Source organism: Sus scrofa, chromosome 9 (genome assembly GCF_054392235.1).
Source record: "Sus scrofa isolate SSC_HxYL_T2T_F1_AM1 chromosome 9, Sscrofa_HxYL_maternal_Yorkshire_Landrace_v2.0, whole genome shotgun sequence".
NCBI lineage: Eukaryota > Metazoa > Chordata > Mammalia > Artiodactyla > Suidae > Sus > Sus scrofa.
This window is the reverse complement of record NC_139391.1, coordinates 68320581-68341384: the sequence shown is the minus strand read 5'-3', so window position 1 is coordinate 68341384 and position 20804 is coordinate 68320581. Positions and strand designations below refer to the sequence as shown.

The window sequence follows — 20804 nt, the reverse complement described above, 5'->3', positions numbered from 1 at the left end:
TGATGGACACAAATGAGGTTAGACCCTCAATGTCCATAAAGCCTATGTGATCTGGCTGGCGGCTATTTCTCTGATACCATTTCCTATACTTTCATCCTTGGTCCATTTTCTCCAGATGTTTTGGCTTCCTTGCTTTACTGACATACCAGGCAAGCTTCTGTCACTACATGGCTTTTGTCTTTCTCTGTCTAGAACACTTTCGCCCAGAAATCTGCAAGGATCACTTCCTCACTTCATTCATGTCTTTGATTAGATGTCACTGCAGCAGCAAAAACTGCCCTGACCAATTTATCTAAACCTTTCCCGTCACTTTCTTTTCCCCACCCTGCTTTGTCTCTCTTCTAAGCTTTATATTATCATCACTTTCTTTTTCCCACCCACTTTGCATCTCTTCCAAGCTTTATATCATCTGATTATGACAGTTTTTTTAAAATTGTCATTCATTGTCTATGTCTCTTACCAGAATAAAAGCTTCATGGATTAGGGTGTGACACAAGTAGGCACTCAATAAATATGTGTTGAATGAATGAATGAGTGAATGAATGAATGAGAGCCAGACTGTGTCAAGGAAGTATGAATGAATCTGTGAGAAGGCAGGAATTTTCACAATAAGAAAACAACACTAAGAAAAATAAATACACATCATATTATTTACCGCCACAGGCATCATATTAGTTGCATCAAGAGAAAAACGTCTTCTTTCCATTATTCTTTCCTCCATTTCCCCAGGCTTTCCTTTCAGTATCAATAAAATTGTCTTCAGCACATGAGGGGCCACACTTGCCTCAGAGCCAGCTGCATGCCACATCAGTATCAAAGTGCTGTAAAGACAGCCCCCGATAATAGGAATCACAGGTTTTTCATTTCCTACTCAACACTATGACATGAGTTAGAAAAAGTGGCTTATTTTACGTCTTTACAGAGCAAAGACATGGTAGAAAAATCCAAAACCAACTGATAGTCACATTAAGTTTCTTGTTCTTGAAAACAGAATTTTAATAAGGTCTTAGGGAAAATATAGTCTATAAGTCTGCAAGTTTATTCCTTACTGCTGTTTAAATATCTGTCCAGCTCAATTTCAGGAACTTATCAACTTTCTCTACCCCCTACTCTTTTCTCCCACCTTATTACCTTGTCTGCCCAAGGATAACAGAATATTTTAAACCTGGTATGGAAATATAAATTAATATACAAATATATCAATTGGATGTTAGGGAAAAGCTAACTAAATAAAAACTATATAACTTGAAATTAGAAAATTAGGGAGTTCCCATTGTGGCATAGCAGAAACGAATCTGACTGTATCCATGAGGATGTGGGTTTAATGCCTAGTCTTGTTCAGTGGGTTAGGGATCCGGTGTTGCCCTAAGTTGTGGTATAGGTTACAGTAGTGGCTTGGATTCCACATTGCTGTGACTGTGGTGTAAGCTGACAGCTGTAACTCCCTAGCCTGGGAACTTCCATATGCCATGGATACAGCCCTAAAAAGCAAAAAAAGAAAAGAAAAGAAAAGAAAAGGAAAAAAGAAAATTAAATTTAAAAATAAGCCATATTTCCAACTAACACACATTTAGTCAGTGACATAACTATGACTGAAACCCTGGCTTCTCAGCCTTTAGTTCCTGAACTCTTTCCTTACATACTCACCACTCTTCAAGATTATTCTTACTACTGCTCCTCTTAAACTGCTACACACCTGTGTGTTGGTGTATTCTTAATATGTTGTCAAGCCATGCTGGATTGTGAACCCTGTGGCTCCTTCTCTCTGCATGTAGGTTGCTCATAGTAGGGGCCAGTTCCCTCAGAGCATGGACATACTCAGCTCTCTAGATCCCCATTACTCAATTGCTTTTGCCTGAAGGGCTTATTCATAGAACTATGCTTAGAACCATATGGACATCAAATTTCCCAAGCCCTGTCCTGTTCTCTTACATCTTGATCACAACTTCTGGCTGATCAGATCTTCATTTTGTTTCTTTGTTTAATCTTACCTTACCTTACAAATCCCAGTCTTTTCTCCCTCAATCCTTACATACTATTGCAGAAGACCTGCTGGTGACTATATTAAGTTTTACACAATTCTAACTATGCTTGCTTTCTGTACCTCCTCAGTACATACTGTTTGTGATGGATTCAGTGGCAGTTTATATTTTATGTTCACTCTCATCAACAAAATGTGTGAAAGCTGGTAATATTCACACACAGTGGTTACTTAGTTCCTGAATGAGAAAACACTGGGTGTTATATTTTTAGTTTCTAGGAATTTTCTAAGTATTAAGATACTTTATGAGCTTAAACTTCCTAAAAAGTGCAATCTTTCCATTGATGAAAGAAAGTCAGTCATGTAATTGGTTTAGTATTTTTTGATTTCCTTGCCCTTTTACAGACATTAACTAATTAAATCCATATAACAGCTGTGTAGATAAAAAGAACATTTCTCATTTCACAGATGAGGAAACTGAGGATCAAGAATTTTATGAAACATTATGTCACAGAGGATGCAACAGTCAAGGCTGGGATGCAATTCATATTCATTTGTTTCCAAAGCTTGAATCCTTTCCATAATGTAATTTCCTGCCTTTTACACTGTTACTAGTAGAGAAGTAATACCTTTCTTTCCAATGTACAAACTATAGAAATTGAGTGATTTAATAAGCTGGTCTAACATGACTGTTAGATGCATAGTGTCCTGTATGCTCACATTAACATACTTTCTTCTTAAATATTTCTCATTACTATGGATCATGAATTTCAGACAAACTGTTAAGGGATGGAGGACTCCCAATTATTCCTGGGAATTTTAAATTTTATTGGTAGGTGGAAATACCTTATGTCTCTCCTTCATAAATGAGAAAAAAACACTAGGAATTTATCACATATGGGGAAAAAACATGATCACTTTGAAGAGAGGTCTTTTTAATGTGTGATATGCAGCAGAACACATATATACATTCTTTTTCTCATACTATCTTCCATCATGTTCTACTCTAAGAGATTGGGTATAGTTTCCTATACTGTACAGTAAGACCTCCTTGCTTATCCATTCTAAATGTAACAGTTTACATCTACTAACCCCAAATTCCCCATCCATGCCTCTCCTCCCCCACTCTCTCCTGGCAACAAAGTCTGCTCTTTGTCCATGATCTGTTTCTGTTTTGTAGATTGTTCTTGATGGTTTACTGTGTGCCATGTGTTTTATGAAGACATGGCTAATACTTTAAGCCTTAAAATCATCCTATGTGGCATGAAAATAGATGTTCTCTTTCAGAAAAAAGAAATTAGATCTGACTTATCCAGGTCCATCTAACTCTGGAGATGTGAACAAACCCTGTGGAAGGGGCAAGGGGCCTTACTTGTCTGCTGGGACTGGATAATCCATAAGTTGAAAGATAACCTTCTTTGGTGAAGTACGTGTCAACAAGGTGATGACCCTCAGCATAGTTTGTTTCATAATCTGAGAAGCATTCCCATACAATTTCTTATAAATAGCATCCACAATTTTAGACACCTGGAAAAACAATTTCACATGTCAACAAGAGTCTTTTGTTCCACAGCCACTTCTAAATTGAAGAATTTCTTAGACATAAGAATCAGTTCTTAGAAGGACCAAGGTAGCAACTAACACAAAAATAAGCACTAGTGGAAAGCATATTTATGTGTGTTACTACACAATGAAAATATTTATTTGAGTTAGAAATAAATATATGCATTTTTTCCTTCTAGTTTTAATGAGATATAATTGATACAAAGCACTGTATAAGTTTAAGGTGTATAGCATATTGATTTGATTTAGATATATCATGAAATGATTCTCATAAATTTAATGAACATCTGTCATCTCATAAAGTTCTAAAATAAAAGAGAAAAAAATTTTTCTTGTGATTTATGCTTTCAACCACTTTCATAACATAAAGCAGTGTTACATTTATCATGTTGTACATTATATCCCTAGTACTTACTTGTCTTCTAACTGGAAATTTATACCTTTCAACTATCTTTATCTAATTCCCTCCCCCCACACCTCTGGTAACCACAAATCAGATCTCCTTTCCTATGAGTTTGTTTTGATGTTCCTTTTTTTTTTTGAAGTGTAATTGACCTAGAACACTGTGTGCTTCCTGGTGCACAACATAGTGATTCCATATTTCTATATATCATTGCAAAATTGTCATTATGATAAATCTATTTCCATTTGTCACCATGCAAAGATATTACATTATTATTGACTATGTATGTTTCCCATACTGTACATGTCATCCCCACAACTCACCAGAGCATGTGTCCCTAGGTGAGTCCAAGTTGCTGCCTACCTCTCTGGGAGGTTCTCTAAGAACAGAAGGTGGGTTTGACTCAGGCTCCTTTCAAATGACTGCTTCTGCTCTGGGTCTTGGAGCAGGTGAGATTTAGTGTATATCCTATATCCTTAATAATGAAGTCTTTTTTTTTCTGCCTTAGGGCTCTACTAAAAGAAAGCACACTGGCCTTCAAATCCAGATGTTCTGAGGGATGGGTACCCCAATGTGAGTTTTAGACACCTTGCCCCTTGGGGAGAACCTCTGACATTGTCATTCTCTCCCAGGTTGGGGGTCACCTACCTGGGGATGTGGATCCTGACAATACAGTGTCTCTGCCCCCACCAACCTCTCTCATTGTGGTTTCTTCTTTAATTCTTTACTCATAAAATATATTTTCTTCTAGTTTTCTGGTCTTTATCATAAATGGAAGCTATGTTGCAATTTGGTGTACCTGTTGGAGGAAGTGAGCTCACAGCCTTCCAATTCTGCCATCATGGTCTATTCCCAACCTATGCTTTTATTGATGGGGGAGAATACCTATTTTTTAAAGAAGGTTGTTTGGGGAGAGTAGATGTCATCATATAAAATTTATAAGCTGGAATTCCTGTTGTGGCTCAGTGGTTAACAAATCTGAGTAGGAACCACGAGGTTATGGGTTTGATCCCTGGCATTGCTCAGTGGGTTAAGGATCTGGTGTTGCTGTGAGTTGTGGTGTAGGTCACAGACGTGGCTCAGATCCCACATTTCTTTGGCTCTGGTGTAGGCTGGTTGATACAGCTCTGATTATACCCCCCTAGCCTGAGAACCTCCATATGCCATGGGAGCGGCCCTGGAAAAGGCAAAAAGACAAATACGTTTATACACACACACACACACACACACACACACACACACACACACACACACTCAATCAATTCAGAAAGCATATGTATAATTCAAGTCCTTTAAAAAGAAAGTCAAAATAATGAAACAGAATTACAGCAGAACAACATACTTCAAAAAAACTTTATGACAATTTAAGGAAACTTGAATCTCTACATTGAAAGAGTGAGCTCTGTGTTGAAAGAATGGCCCAGAGTGGTAAAAACTGAGTCCTAATCTTGCAAGGTTTTTATAGGCCCATTGTTTGTTTATTTTTCACCTTTTAATCATGTTTGAATGGGGAGAGTTTTAGCTAGAGCTGGAATTTTACTCAAATGAATTGTATATTCAACATCAAGGATTTCCCATCATGACTCCGTGGAAATGAATCTGACTAGCATCCATAAGAACTCAGGTTCAATCCCTGGCCTTGCTCAGTGGGTTAAGAATCCAATAATGCTGTGAGCTGTGGTGTAGGTCGCAGACGAGGCTCAGATGCTGTGTTGCTGTGGCTGTGTCATAGCCAGCAGCTACAGCTGCTATTCGACCCTTGGTCTGGGGACCTCCATATGCCATGGGTGCAGCCCTAAAAAAAATGAAAACCACAACATCAAATGTAATCCATCCAGGTCATCTCATTTCTTATTTTGAAAACAATTTTCAGCAATCATAAGCAGAAAAGTTGGATGATGTAAATTACATTCCATTGCAATTGCATTACACATAATTGAATTACTATGCACAACCCTCTAAACAAAGAAAAATGAAGTGTTTAGTGTAGAATATTTGTCCTACCACGTGCGTTCCAAGGTGAACATAAAACCGTTGTTCTCCAGTCTCTCTTAACTCTTGGGTTTAGAGCATCTTTTTTCTCATCCTTCTCCTACTATTTAAAATTCAGCATGCTCCTAAAACAAGCCTGCTATGTTTCTTTATTATAAATTGTAGAAGTGGTGATTTCCTTCCATCCTCAAGGAAAGACTTGCTGTATTAGATTTATTTAGAGATTTCCCACAAACCTATGTGCAATTCAGGAGATTTTCTAGATAATTTTATAGCAATTTTTCATTTTAACTGACTTTAGAATGTAACCCTGTTGAAGATAATAGTTCTCTATATTCAATACTTCAATTGTTTGTGGGAGCTGGGTGGGGAGATAAGTCACCAAACCCCATTTTCGTTCAGTTTTTCTCTCTGTATTTAATGATTTTATTGTAGTGTAGGCTAGTTTTACACATTTGTTTTCCATTTGGCTTCTCTTCATCTCCAGGTCTTAATATCTAGTTTCTCTTTCTCACTGCATTAGAAGACTTCATTTTGTCAAGGAAATGACTGATGCCCTCCAGTTTTTCCCTTGATTCTGCTTACCTTTCTAAATGCTCCTGTCTTTAGAAGCATGGAAGTTTTCAAGAAGGATTATTTCTGCTTCCTGGCTCTCTGAATTTGAGTGCAAGAACTCAGTTTATGTGCAATAACATAACACTGCTGTGTCAGGAGAGGGAACTGGGAGTTCATCCCTTCTGTCACTATTAGGGCTGGTTTCATGGGCATGTGAACTATGCATTTGCACAGGATCCCACATTCAGAGGTCCCTCATTTTGTTTCAACCTCGGCCATAACCATCTTGAGATTTTAAATAAGCTTTTCCTTGAGCTTGTGTTTCATAAGTGAAATCTCATGGGACAATGGAGCATACATGTGTGTGAACAGGGGAGATTAGTGCAATATGTGAGTCAGCAGTGGTTCCTGCAGCCCATTCACAGTGAGCATTCACAATGCCCCAAGTGCATAGAATTCCAGTGGATCTATGATGTGTAGAGATTCAGTGAGAAATCAAAGCGGGTATAAGATAAGCATTTACTGATGCCTCAACCACTTGGGCTGAAAATGACAACATAGAAGGAAAGAGAAAGATGCAACAATTCATAAAATCTTTTCCTTTCAATCTTTCCTTACTCATGAATAAGATGGAGATACAGAATGTTAATAGAATATATGAATGACAAGAAAGGAAATAAATACAGTTAAGTTAGTTTTGTGTAGTGTTTCTTTTGGTAAGAATTAAATGCATTTGCCTATACAAGATATGAAATATGAATTCAGTCTTTGGTTAAGTTTAGTGCTTTTATATTTGCATCTGTAACTGGCATTGCACAATATAAAGATGGATGGCAAAATTCATGCTATTTATTTATTTATTTATTTATTTTATTTTTGCTTTTTATGGCCACATCTGTGGCATATGGAATGTCCCAGGCTAAGGGTCAAATCAGAGCTACAGCTGCTTGCCTATGCCACAGCCATAGCAATGCGAGATCTGATTCATGTCTGCCACCTACAACACAGTTCATGACAATGCTGGATCCTTAACCCACTGAGTGAGGCCAGGGATTGGGCTTGCATCCTCTTGGATCCTAGTTGGGTTCATTAACTGCTGAGATATGAAAGGAACTCCCCATACTAATAATTTAAACTTTTAGTTGTTATGTTTTTTTTAACTTAGAAAATAAAAAAACTCCATGACAGATTAAGAGAGATAGACACTGTGGAGAAAAGGAAAATCACATTCATATGCTTGTACTTTTAACAGTATTTTCTCTATGTTTTGAATAAGAAGCCCCACATTTTAGTTTGCATTGGGCCCCACAAATTATGTGGCCAGCCCTAGAGTAAACTGAGGGTTCTTAAAACTTTCCTTAATGGTTACACAGGGGATTTCAATTATAGCTGTACAATTGAATTGTTGTTAATATATTTATTTAAACTTTGAGGCAGGTAAAGCAAAATGTTACACTTTGACATGATTGGTGCGTGAGTGTTCATTACATTATTTTTGAAATTTTTCTGTATGCTTGAAATATTTTATATAAAAAGTGTCATTTCATTGAAGTGACAGAATGAACAACAGCTAGAACTATATGTGGACAGATCTAGGCAAATAACAAAGACAGGGAAAGCACATTAAAGAGTAAACTCTGCATTCTCCCATTCATTGTCAAATATCTTACCATGGTGATCTTATGGGCATGATATTCCAGAGTCAATTTCAGCATGATTGCTGCCTCAGATGCAGTTTTATGATCAGTGGCAGAGAGTCTCATCAGGAGACTCCACACAAAGTCAGTTAGCAAGGGTGGCAATAAGGTTTGTCCCACGATCTGAAAGCAAAAAAGAAAGCCATGATCTCAGGGCTTACTTATATCAACAGAAGAAAAATGCTGAACTGAGACATTTTAGGGGAAGTTTCAGGGCCAAGCAGGGCCACATGACTTTTGTGGGTCCTAGGTGCTTTTGCTATGGTGGACCTCTTCCTCCATTAAAAATACTAAAAATTATATTTTACAAACTGTGTTGCTATTAAGATGACTATAATTCAGATTAAATTATATTTTTAACATTTTTTTCTTCTGACAAAGTGATTAGAACATTTTCATATGACTAAATTGGCTCTGGGAGAAATAACAAAGCATGGGATTAAAATTAAGAGGAACTGACATGGAGGGCAGACACCAGAAGTAAGAAAAGCCACAACTCTATTATCTGTAGAAAGGTCACCACACCAAAAACCTATAAAAATGGAAAGACAGAGAACTATAACTCAGATGAGGGAGAAAGGAAAAACCCCAGAAAATCAGCTAAGTGAGGAGGAGATTCTCAGCCTCCAGGAAAAAGACTTTAGATTGTTGATGCTGAAGATGATGCAAGACATTGGAAATAAACTGGAGGCAAAGATGGATAACTTACAGGAAGCACTGACCAAAGAGATACAAGATATAAAACTTAAACAAGAAGAGATGCAAACTACAATAACTGAAATAAAAAATTCACTAGAGGCAGCTAACAGTACAATACAGGAAGCAGAAGAACGAATAAGCAAGGTGGAGGACAGATTAGTAGAAATTATGGATGCAGAACAGAAAAGAGAAAAAAGATTGAAAATAAAGGAAGAGAGTTTCAGGGAACTCTGGGACAATGTTAAACACACCAACATCCATATTATAGGGGTGCCAGAAGGAGAAGAGAGAGAGAAGGGGACAGAAAAAATACTCAAAGAGATATAGCTGAAAACTTCCCTCACATGGGAAAGGAACCACTCACTCAAATCCAGGAAGCACAACGAGTACCATATAAAATAAACCCACGGAGGAATACACTAAGACACATATTAATCAAACTGACCAAAATTAAAGACAAAGAGAAAATCTTGAAAGCAGCTAGGGAAAAGAAACAAATAACATACAAGGGAACCCCAATAAGGTGATTGGCAGATTTTTCAGCAGAAACTCTGCAGGCCAGAAGGGAGTGGCATGTTCTACTTAACGTGATGAAAGGAAAAAACCTCCAACCAAGATGACTTTACCCAGCAAGGCTCTCATTCAGATTTGAAGGAGAAATCAAAACCTTCACAGATAAGCAAAAGTTGAGAGAATTCAGCAACACTAAACCAGCCTTACCACAAATACAAAGGAACTTCTCTAGGCAGAAAAGAAAAGACAGCAACAGGAAACAATACTTCCGGAAATGACAAGGCTCACAAGTAAAGGTATATATACAGTAAAAATACAAAACCATCCATGCACAAGTATACCACCAAAATCAGAAATCATGAGAAGTGGTGGGTACAAACTGGAGATGAACTTGCAATTAAGAGAACAACAACTTAAAACAATCTCATATACATATAGACTCTTATATCAAAACTTCAGAATAACTGCAAACCAAAAATCTACAATTGATACACAAACAAAGAAAAATCAACTCAAATACAATACTGAAGATAGTCATCAAACCACAAAAGGAGAGAACAAGAGAAGAAGGGAAGAAAAAAATCAACAAAAACAAATCCAAAGCAATTAATACAATGGCAATAAGAACATACATATCAATAATTACCTTAAATGTTAATGGACTAAATGCCCCAACCAATAGACACAGACTGGCTGAATGGATACAAAGACAAGATCCATATATATGCTGTCTTCAAGAGACCCACTCCACTTCTAGGGACACATACAAATTGAAAGTAAGAGTATGGAAGACAATATTCCATGCAAACGGGGATCAAAAGAAAGCTGGAGTAGCAATACTCATAACAGACAACATAGACTTTAAAGAAGAATATTTTAAGGGACAAAGATTGTCATTACATAATGATCAAAGGATCAATCCAAGAAGAAGATGTAATAATTTTAAATATCTATGCACCTGACATAGGTTCACCACAATTATAAAGCAACTGTTAACAACCTTAAAAGGAGAAATCGACAATAACACAATCATAGTGGGGGTTTTAACACCCCACTTATAGCAATGGACAGATCAACCAGACAGAAAATCAATAAGGAAACACAGGCCCTGAATTATGCATTAAACCAGATGTACTTAATAGATATTTATAGGGCATTCCATCCAAAAGCAACAGAATACACATTCTTCTCAAGTGCACATGGAACATTCTCTAAGATTGATCACATCCTGGGCTACAAATCCAACCTCAGTTACTTTAAGAAAACAAATTCATATCAAGCATCATTTCCAACCACAACTCTATACAACTGGAAATCCACAACAAGAAGAAAACTGCAAAAAACACAAATACGTGGAGACAAAAACCGCAAAAAACACAAACACGTGGAGATTAAACAACATGCTACTAAACAACCAATGGATCACTGAAAAAATCAAAGAGGAAATTAAAAAATACCTAGAAACAAATGACTATGAAGATACGACACTCCAAAACCTTTGGGATGCAGCAAAAGCCGTTCTAAGAGGAAAGTTTATAGCAATACAAGCCCACCTCAGGAAACAAGAAAAAGCTCAAAGAAGCAAGCTAACCTTACATCTAAAGCAGCTCAAGAGAGAACAGACAAGACCTAAAGTTAGTAGAAGGAAAGAAATCATAAAGATCAGAGCAGAAATCAACGAAATAGAAACAAAGCAAAACATAGAAAAGATCAATGAAACGAAAAGCTGGTTCTTTGAAAAGATCAACAAAATTGATAACCCCCTAGCCAGACTTATCAAGCAAAAAAGAGAGAGGACTCAAATCAATAAAATTAGAAATGAAAAGGAGAAGTAACAACGGACACCACAGAAATACAAAGGATCATAAGGGACTACTATATGCAACTATATGTCAATAAAACGGAAAACCTAGAAGAAATGGACAAATTCTTAGAAAAGTACAATCTTCCAAGACTAAACCAAGGTGAACTAGAAAAGATGAATGGACCAATCACAAGAACTGAAATTGAAACTGTGATTAAAAAACTTCCAACAAACAAAAGTCCAGGACCAGATGGCTTCACAGGCAAATTTTATCAAACATTTAGAGAAGAGCTAACACCTCTCCTTCTGAAACTATTTTAAAAAATTGCAGAGGAAGAGATACTCCCAAACCCATTCTATGAGACTACCATCACCCTGGTACCAAAAACGGACAAAAATTCCACACAAAAAGAAAACTACAGGCCAATTTCACTGATGAACATAGGTGTAAAAATCCTCAACAAAATACTAGCAAACAGTATCCAACAATACATCAAAAGGATTGTACATGATGATCAAGTAGGATTTATCCCAGGGATGCAAGGGTTCTTCAATATCCGCAGATCCAACAGTGTGATACCTCACATTAACAAACTGAAGAATAAAAACCATATGATCCTCTCAACAGATGTGGAAAAAGCCTTTGACAAAATCCAACACCCATTTCTGATAAAAACCCTTCAGAAAGTGGGCATAGCAGGAACCTACCTCAACATAATAAAGGCCATATATGACAAACCCACAAAAAAAAAATAAAATTAAGAGGAACTGTTGGAGTTCCTTGTGTACAGTGGGTTAAGTATCCAGTGTTGTCACTGTAGCAGCTTATGTTGCTGCTGTGGTGTCTGTTGGATCCCTGGCTCAGGAGCTTCAGTATGCTTTGGACACAGCCAAATAAATGAATAAATAAATAAAAGTAAGAGGAAATATAAAATATCGATTTTACCCCATTTCAACTATTCAAATACTATAAATTATCATAAGCTTCTTTAGCTTTGGGAATCAGTTTTCTCAGATCAAAAACAAGCAAAAGATGTCAAAAATGCAGGAGAAGATGGGCTAAGAGAGGCAGGGTCATTCAAGGGTATGGATTTTCTCTTTCTCAGAGAGGGATGAAGCAGAGTGAAGAGAAAAAAATAGGGCCCATATGTCTATGACTGATAAACAATAACTGCAATTCAAGCAATCTCATTTTTAAAGTTAGAGAAATATCCATGGATCATAAGCTGTGAACAAAATCACAATATTATGGGTCTCTCAGTTAAAAAAAAGATAAATGAGCTACATTTCCTCCTTTTGTACATGTACCTATATAGAACATATATCCAAAAATTTCTTTCTGTGTATGTATGCCATTCTCTCAAATACAGAAAGTACTCAGTATTTCTGCATTCCCATTAAAGGGATAGGGCATAATAGCTCTTTTTGGTCAATAGGTAAAGATGAGGTCTGAGTGAAAATCAATGACTACCAGGATTCTTCCTGCTACCTGGATTCTTATCCTCTTATTTGCATCTTTGGACTTTGTCTTTGGATATGGTCCTCTTGATATCCTTAATATAAACTTAGATTCTTTCAACCACCTGTCCCAGTCTACCTCGGAAAGTCTTTCCCTCAGGGTTTTCTAGTATTGTCCTTACACACAATGCTAGCTCTAGGGCTGCTTTAATCTCACAATTGGGAACTAAATAAACACAAGGACCTAGGGCACTCTTCCCCAGACCCATGTTTTTCTAAATATAATGGGTATTCAACCCAGGTAAGAGAGAACACAAAACTGCAAGTGGAGATAATGAACTGCCAGTCCTATTCTAATTGTGGGGTTCAGGATATCAATCCCAAGGCTCTGGAGTGAAGGATGGAAGGATATAGGATTTTTCTAGTAAACCTATACAGATGCCTAGTTTCTTCAAGTAAGTAGACAACTTCATAGTCAGCAAGGCTTGTAATTTTTTTTGTCCTTTATAGGGACATATGGAAGTGGCATATGGAAGCTCCCAGGCTAGGGGGTCTAATCAGAGCCATAGTTGCCAGCAACAGCAACCCCAGATCCAAGCCATGTCTGTGACCTATACCATAGCTTACAGCAAAGCTAGCAAAGCTAGATCCTCATCCCACTAAGTGAGGCCAGGGATCATCATGGATACCAGTAGGGTTCTTAACCCACTGAGCCACAATGGGAACTCCTAGGCTTATAGTATTTTGAGAGGACATGGATTAAGAATAATGTTTGATTTTGGAAAGATGCACTGTCATGCAGATGCATATTTAGGACATCTATGCAGTATTTTTTATCACACTATATGAGATATACTGCTTCTACATCTCCTCAGTCTCCCACAATTCTATCCCACCTAAAACCATAGGACTCTCCCAGTTCAACAGATGAGCTACTCTGAAGGGCCTCCCCAGCATTCTTGCTAAGCTGTTGAATCAATGTATGTAGCTAGAAGACCATCTGTTGGACAGCACAACCTGAGATCCAGTGATGGGCCACTTCTCAAGCCCTATGAATAAGTTCCTATACTTTGAGGAAGGTGAGGGGTTATATATAGTTATAAGGCCTCATGTTTTTCCCCAAGGGTTGGTTTAATGTAAAAATGATTTACTTGGTATTGAGTTTTCTTGCTTAAACCTAATTTTTAAAAATTTAATAGTTTTTAAAAACAAAATATAAATCACATTATTTGATATTTGCTGAATAAATTATAATAGCATTGAAAAGGCTGTTAATTGTTGACTTCATTCATTTTATTAGAAAACCAGAAGTTCCCCATATTTAGTGGCTTATTAGCCACACAAAAAGAAGAATAACAACTAGGACAGCATACCTCATTTGCATTCTGTAGGATTAAATAAATGATATAAATTACTATATTCAGGAATAATAGGCATAATTCTTATCAATAGAGATAAAATCAGGAAGCCAAATACCTTATCATTTACTCCTTGAATTACTGAATTTAAAACAGAAAAAAATTATTAAAAATATATATATTTTTGAAATAAGTTCCCACTGGAAGTAATAACACACATGAAACAAAAGCAATAGGATAAGGTAGGGGCTAAGTTACCTGAGCAATTTTACTTTTGTCTCTTTGTAAGATCTTGGGTAGAAATTCTATATCAGAGGGAGCAGGTAGAAGGCAATGACTTCCAGGCCTATCATTCTTTGTATTTTTATTTTTTGTAATATCCACTGCATTAAGGAAAAAATTTTAAGGTTTTTATTTGATCCTTATTGCTATTTCCAATTTCCTCTTCCTACCCAATTCTGGAAATCTTAAGTTTTCTGAAATGTAAAGTCTCTGCTGACAGTTTAGTCATATAAAACATTGTAACTACACTGAACCAGAGTTTATAGAGTGTTTATGAGAGACCTCTGCAAAATATGAATAAAGGACATAGATAATTTTAACGGGTTAACCAAATATCAAGTACATTAACTCATCAAATGTATTACTCAGTTAAATGGAAGAGCTACTGCTAAGCTGGAGAGCCTATTGGTAAAAGAGCAGACTTTGAGGCATTTTGCAAAGAGCTATGGGAGTGATACAGCAAGAAAGAGAATAGCCCTCAACATAAGCTTGAGGTGCAAATGTCTTTAGTTCCAGAGAAGGTAGGTTTTAAATGACTTTGTTTGCTAACAGCTTTCTAGGGATATGAGAGATATGCAACATTTAAAGTGTATAATTTGCTAAATTATTTTATGTGTGTCTACACTTAAAATATTACCGCAATACAAAAAAGATTAATTTCATTCAAAAGTTTCCTTGCGTCTTTTCTAATTGCGCAAACCTGCTTCCTGAACCTATTCCCTGAGTCAAAGGCAACCACTGATCAGTATTCTCTCAAGTTTGTATTTTCTAATTGTATATAAGTGGAACCATTTAGCATGTACCCTTATTGTTTGGCATCTTTCATTTGGCAAAATTATTTGCAATTCATCCATGTTGTTGCATTTATCAGTAGTCGATTCTTTCTAGTGATGAATACTATTTCATTGTGCATATATACCATCATCTGTTTATATACTTGCCTTTTTGTGGACATTTGGGTTGTTTCCAGTTTTGGGCTGTTACAAATAAAGGTGCTATCAACATTCATGTACAGGTCTTTGAATGGATATTTCCTTTTGCTTCTCTTAGGTAAAATGAAGCTGTGGAATGACTGGATCATATTGTAGATGGGTGTTTGACTTTTCAGTGTTCTACCAAATTATTTTCCGAAGTTGTTTCATTTTACATTTCCTCTAGCAATGTATGAAGAGTTCTAGTTGCTTCCCATTTTGAAAAAGACATTTATATATCTTTTGAAAGATGCCCAGGAGTGGGAATGTTGGATCATATGTTAGTTCTATATTTAGTTTTTTAAGGAAACTCCACATTGTTTTCCATAGTGGCTGTACCAATTTACATTCTCACCAACAATATACAATGTTCCCTTTTCTCCAAAACTTCTCTAGCATTTATTGATTGTAGATTTTTTGATGATGACCGGTGTGAGGTGCTATCTCACTATGGTTTTGGTTTGCATTTCTCTAATAATTAGTGATGTTGAGTATCGTTTCATATGCTTTTTGGCCACTTGTCTGTCTTCTTTGGAGAAATGTCTACTTAGTCTAAATTTTTTTTTAAATTTTTGTTAATGTAAAGCTATATGAGATTTATTTTTTGAGGGAGTGCCAAAACCTGGGACTGTGAATGAAATTTTTCTTATATTTTGGAGATTAATCCCTTCTTGTTTGCTTCATTTGCAAAGATTTTCTTTCATTCTGTGGGGGTATCTTTTCATTTTTTTAAATGGTTGGGATTGGCATATACACACTACTATGTATAGAATTGATAAGTGACAGGGACCTACTGTATAGCACAGGGAAATCTACTCAGTGCTCTCTGGTGGCCTATATGGGAAGGGAATCTGGAAAAGAATGATATATATATATACACATATATATATATGTGTATATATATATGTATATATGTGTGTATATATATGTGTGTGTATATATATATATCTCCATTCTCCATTTTAATATGTACATAAACATTCACATAGAATGGAGATATATCCGATTCACTTTACTGCACATCTGAGGCTAACACAGCATTCTAAATCAACTAAACTCTGGAGTTCCTGTGGTTGCTCAATGGCTAATGTATTGGACTAGGAACCATGAGGTTGTGGGTTCCATTCCTGGCCTTGCTCAGTGAGTTAAAGATCTGGCATTGCTGTTGGCTGTGGTGTAGGTCGCAGACATGGCTCGGATCCTGCATTGCTATGGCTCTGGCGTAGGCTGGCAGCTAAAGCTCTGATTAGACCTCTAGCCTGGGAATCTCCATATGCCACAAGTGTGGCCCTAGAAGAGAAAAAAATCAATCCATCAATTAAGGAAACTCCATTAAAATTTCTTTTTAATGCTATTAACAACCCCCCCCCAGAAAAAAACACTCCCACATTGAATGGTCACTCTTTTCAATTTTGGACATTTTAATAGGAGTGAGGTGGTGTCTCATTACAGTTTTAATTTACTTTTATTTCATGACTGTATATTGGTCATCTTTTGATGTGCATCTTTGCTTCTTTAGTGAAATGAGTACTCAAGCCTACTATTATTATTTTACTTTGTTTTTTTTTTTTTTTAAACTGAACTTTAAGTGTTCCTTAAAATTCTAAATACAAGTCTTTTATCAAATATGTAATGTGAAAATATTTTCTCTCAGCCTGTGACTTATCTATTAAATGTCTTTAAAAGGGCAGAAGTACTTTTTTTTTTTTCATTTATGGATCATGCTTTTGGTATTGTATTTAAGAAATCTTTGCTTAGCTCAAGGTACAAAGATTTCTTCTAATTTCATAGTTTTAGGTCTAAATGTAGTCCTACTTATCTATTTTGAGTAGCTTTTTTTATGCAAGAGATATAGATCAAAGTTCTTTTTTTTTAATATGGGTCACCAAATTTTCCAATACCACTTATTGGAAGTTTATCCCTTCTCCACTGAATTGCCTTTGAAATTTTGTTGAAAATCATTTAACCATAAAAGTATGGGTCTCTTTCTGGAATCTTTATTCTATCAAAAGCAATGTTTAGCAGAAATAATGACTGTACATCTTTGTCTTTTTCCTGATCTTTTGTGGAAATCATTCAGTATTTTACCATTAAGTATGATTTTAGGTATAGAATTTTTATTGATGTAATTTAGCGGTAGAGGAAGTTTCTTTTTTCTTTTTTCTTTTCTTCTTTTCTTTTATTTTTATTGCCATGTCCATGACATATGGAAGTTCCCAGGCTAGGGGTTGAATGGGAGCTATGACTGCCACAGCCACACCAATACCAGATCCAAGCCACATCTGCAACCTACTAACATAGTTTGTGGCAGCACCAGATCCTTAACCCACTGAGAGAGCCCATGTGTCAAACCCACATCCTCATGGATACTAGTTGGATTATTAACCTGTGTGAGACACAATGGAAACTCTGGAAGTCTCTATTCCTAATTTTCTGAGAGTTTTTATTAGGAATGGATGTTGAATTTTGTCAGATACTTTTTCTGCATCTACTGAAATAATGGTATGTTTATCTTTTTTTCATCTGTTAATGTAATATGTTATAATAGTTGATTTTCCAACATTAAATTGGCCTTGTACTTCTGGATAAATTCCACATGCCTATGATATATATCTTTTTAATTTAGTGTTCTATTCAATTTGCTAAGCTTGGTTAAAATTTTTTGCTTCAGTGTTCTCCGGGGACAAATTACAAATCTGTAGGGTTTTTTTGGTTTTGTTTTTACTTTTCTTGTAATGTCTTTATGTGATTTTGGTATCAGAATAATGCAAGCCTCATATAATAAATCAGCAAGCAAATTTCCCCAGTGTCAAATCATCTAAATCTTTTTTCCAAGCTGGAGTTGATGCTGAGTTGGTGCTGTCCAATAACAAGGATTCATTTCACTCTAGACATAAACAGGGACAGCCGATACGTGGTTATCCAGGCTTCCCGTAGCCACAGAGAGCCCATCCAGCACCTTTCCCCGTGGTTTCTTGCTCTATCTCTAACCACAGCTGGAGTTTTTAGGAATCTATGCAAGAGGCAGCCACCAGACTTGTGCCATTATTTTGATAGCCTATCACCACTAGTGTGAGCTCTCAAAAATAAAAATAGCAGGTGAGTAAGGAGTAGAGTTTGATGAAGGACAATACACTAAAGAGGTATATGAATTTTAAAGCTGTTTGTCCCAGGTTGCTGTAGACCCATCCATGCCACCTGAAGCTCACCTCCTGCCACACTCTGCATGGCTGTGTGTTTGCCACTTGGCTTGCTGGAGTTCCTAGGACTGTACTAGTCTCTCTTCCCATGTACAGATGCATGACTGACTCATTCCCCTTTCCTCTCAGTCCTCTCTTCCCTTCATGTCAGCAGCTCCGTTTTTTAGATCTCAACTCAGTCATTACTTCCTTTGTGAAATCTTCCCTGAACTTTCAGTTTTATAAACTCTCATAGTCCCATTTACCTATCATTCAGAGCACCTAACCATATTTCACACTTATTTGGGTTTATCACTTGATTAATGCCTGTCTCCTATTATTCTCTCATGAATAATCCAGGAAGGCAGAGATGCCATTTTTTTCTTATTGTTACAGATCCAGTGCAGGTGCTCAATAAATATGTATTGAATGAATAAAGGAAGAGAGGATTTTCTTTGAGAAAGAGCATGAGTTATCCAGTAACTAGATCTGCTGGAACTTCTCCTGTATATTTGCCATGACTATCTACTGATGCCTGAAAAATAGCACAGGGAATTGAATTTGTTCTGGAAAACTGAGTTTCACTATTTGCTCAGGATGTATTGTGGAAATTCTTCTGTGATGAGGTTAATAAAATGCTTTCTTGAAATAAAAAAATAAACAAATCAGTAGGAATTCCCTCATCCTCACATTTCTGGAAGAATTTGTACAGAATTAGCATAATCTCTTTCTTAAAAGTCTGCCAGAGCACATAATCCTGGAGTTTTCTTTGTGCATATGGAGATTTCTTTGCAAGATTTTTAACTACAAATTCAACTTCTTTGCTAGATATAGAATATTCAGGTTATCTATTCCTACTTGAGTGAGCCTTGGTAATTTGTGTCTTTCAATAAATGCGTCTATTTAAATTGTCAAATTTATTGATATAAAGGTGTTCATAATATCAGTTACTCTTTTACTATCCATAGAATCTCTAGTGATACTATTTATCTCATCTTTATATTGGTAATTTGTGTCTCTTCTCTTTTCCCCCTATGATGTTCTCAAAGATTTGCTTTTGGCTTCATTGCCTTTCCTTAATGTTTTTCTGGTTTTCACTTGTATTGCTTTTTGTTCTGACCTTCATTATTTTCTCTTCTCTGCTTACTTTCTTTTTTTTTTTTTTTTTTGGCTTTTTGCCATTTCTTGGGCCGCTCCCGTGGCATATGGAGTTTCCCAGGCTAGGGGTCTAATCGGAGCTGTAGCTGCCAGCCTATGCCAGAGCCACAGCAATGCGGGATCCGAGCCGCATCTGCAACCTACACCACAGATCACCGCAACGCTGGATTGTTAACCCACTGAGCAAGGGCAGGGATTGAACCCGCAACCTCATGGTTCCTAGTCGGATTTGTTAACCACTGCGCCACGACGGGCACTCCATTACTTTCTATTTTATTTGCTTTTCTTTCTTTACTTTCTTAAAGTGGAAGCTAAGCTCATTTATTTGAGAACTTTGTTCTAATATAGGCAAATGGTGATAGTAATTTCCCATTTGGAAACTTGTTTAGCTGCATCTCATATAGTTTGAAATTTTATATTTTATTTTCATTTATTTCTAAACACTTTAAGCTTCCCTTTCTGTTGTTAAGGAATATTGGTTATTAAGAGAGAAGTTATCTAGTTTCCAAATATTTTGCTTCTTCAAATACCTTTCTGTTTTTGATTTCTAATTTAATTCCATCTTGAATATATTTGGTATGACTTTACCTTTTGATTTTTAAGAATTGTTTTATGGCCTATAATATGGTCTATATTGGTAACTTTTCTGTTTTTTCTTGAAAATAATTCTTTTCAGTTTTGGTTGAGTATTCAGTTAGGTCTAGTTGGTTTAAGTCTATGTCCTTATTAATTTTTTGTGTCATTATGGATATTGAGAGGGTGGTATTCAGTTCTCTGATTGTAAGTACATATCTATTTCTCATTGTAGCCCTATGTTTTTGTTTAATATATTTTGATTTTTTAATTTTAATATATTTTTTGTTTTCAGGTACATATGTGTTTTGGATTGCTATGTATTAATTAATTGATCCCTTTATCATTATGCAATTACATGTCTTTTTCACAGGAAACATTCTTTACTCTTAAATATCTCTCTGTCCCTCTGTGTCTCTGTCTCTTTCTTTCTCTCTATATATATTATATATTGATATATATATCATATGCAATATATTAATATATGATACTTCTATAGCTATTTCTGTTTTCTTTTGACTAGTGTTAGCATATCATTTTCCAAATGTTAATTTGAATTTTATTTGTATGTTTATATTCAGGATAGATTTCTGATAGCATAAAGCTGAATCTTGCTTT

General features: G+C 36.1%; 1 protein-coding gene across 3 annotated transcripts in view; it reads right to left on the bottom strand.

Annotated features, from left to right (window-relative positions):
- Positions 1 to 20804, bottom strand: part of MROH9 (maestro heat like repeat family member 9) — a 115799-nt gene that overhangs the window by 57800 nt on the left and 37195 nt on the right. For 2 of the 3 annotated variants that reach the window (XM_084978247.1, XM_021063956.2), the window contains 4 exons: positions 14282 to 14406; positions 8165 to 8314; positions 3354 to 3508; positions 656 to 821 (listed from right to left, as the gene is read on the bottom strand). In XM_084978247.1, coding sequence (XP_084834373.1) covers positions 656 to 821; positions 3354 to 3508; positions 8165 to 8314; positions 14282 to 14406 — 596 coding nt within the window. The remainder of the gene's footprint in view (positions 1 to 655; positions 822 to 3353; positions 3509 to 8164; positions 8315 to 14281; positions 14407 to 20804) is intronic. The other variant, XM_084978248.1, reaches the window with a different exon arrangement.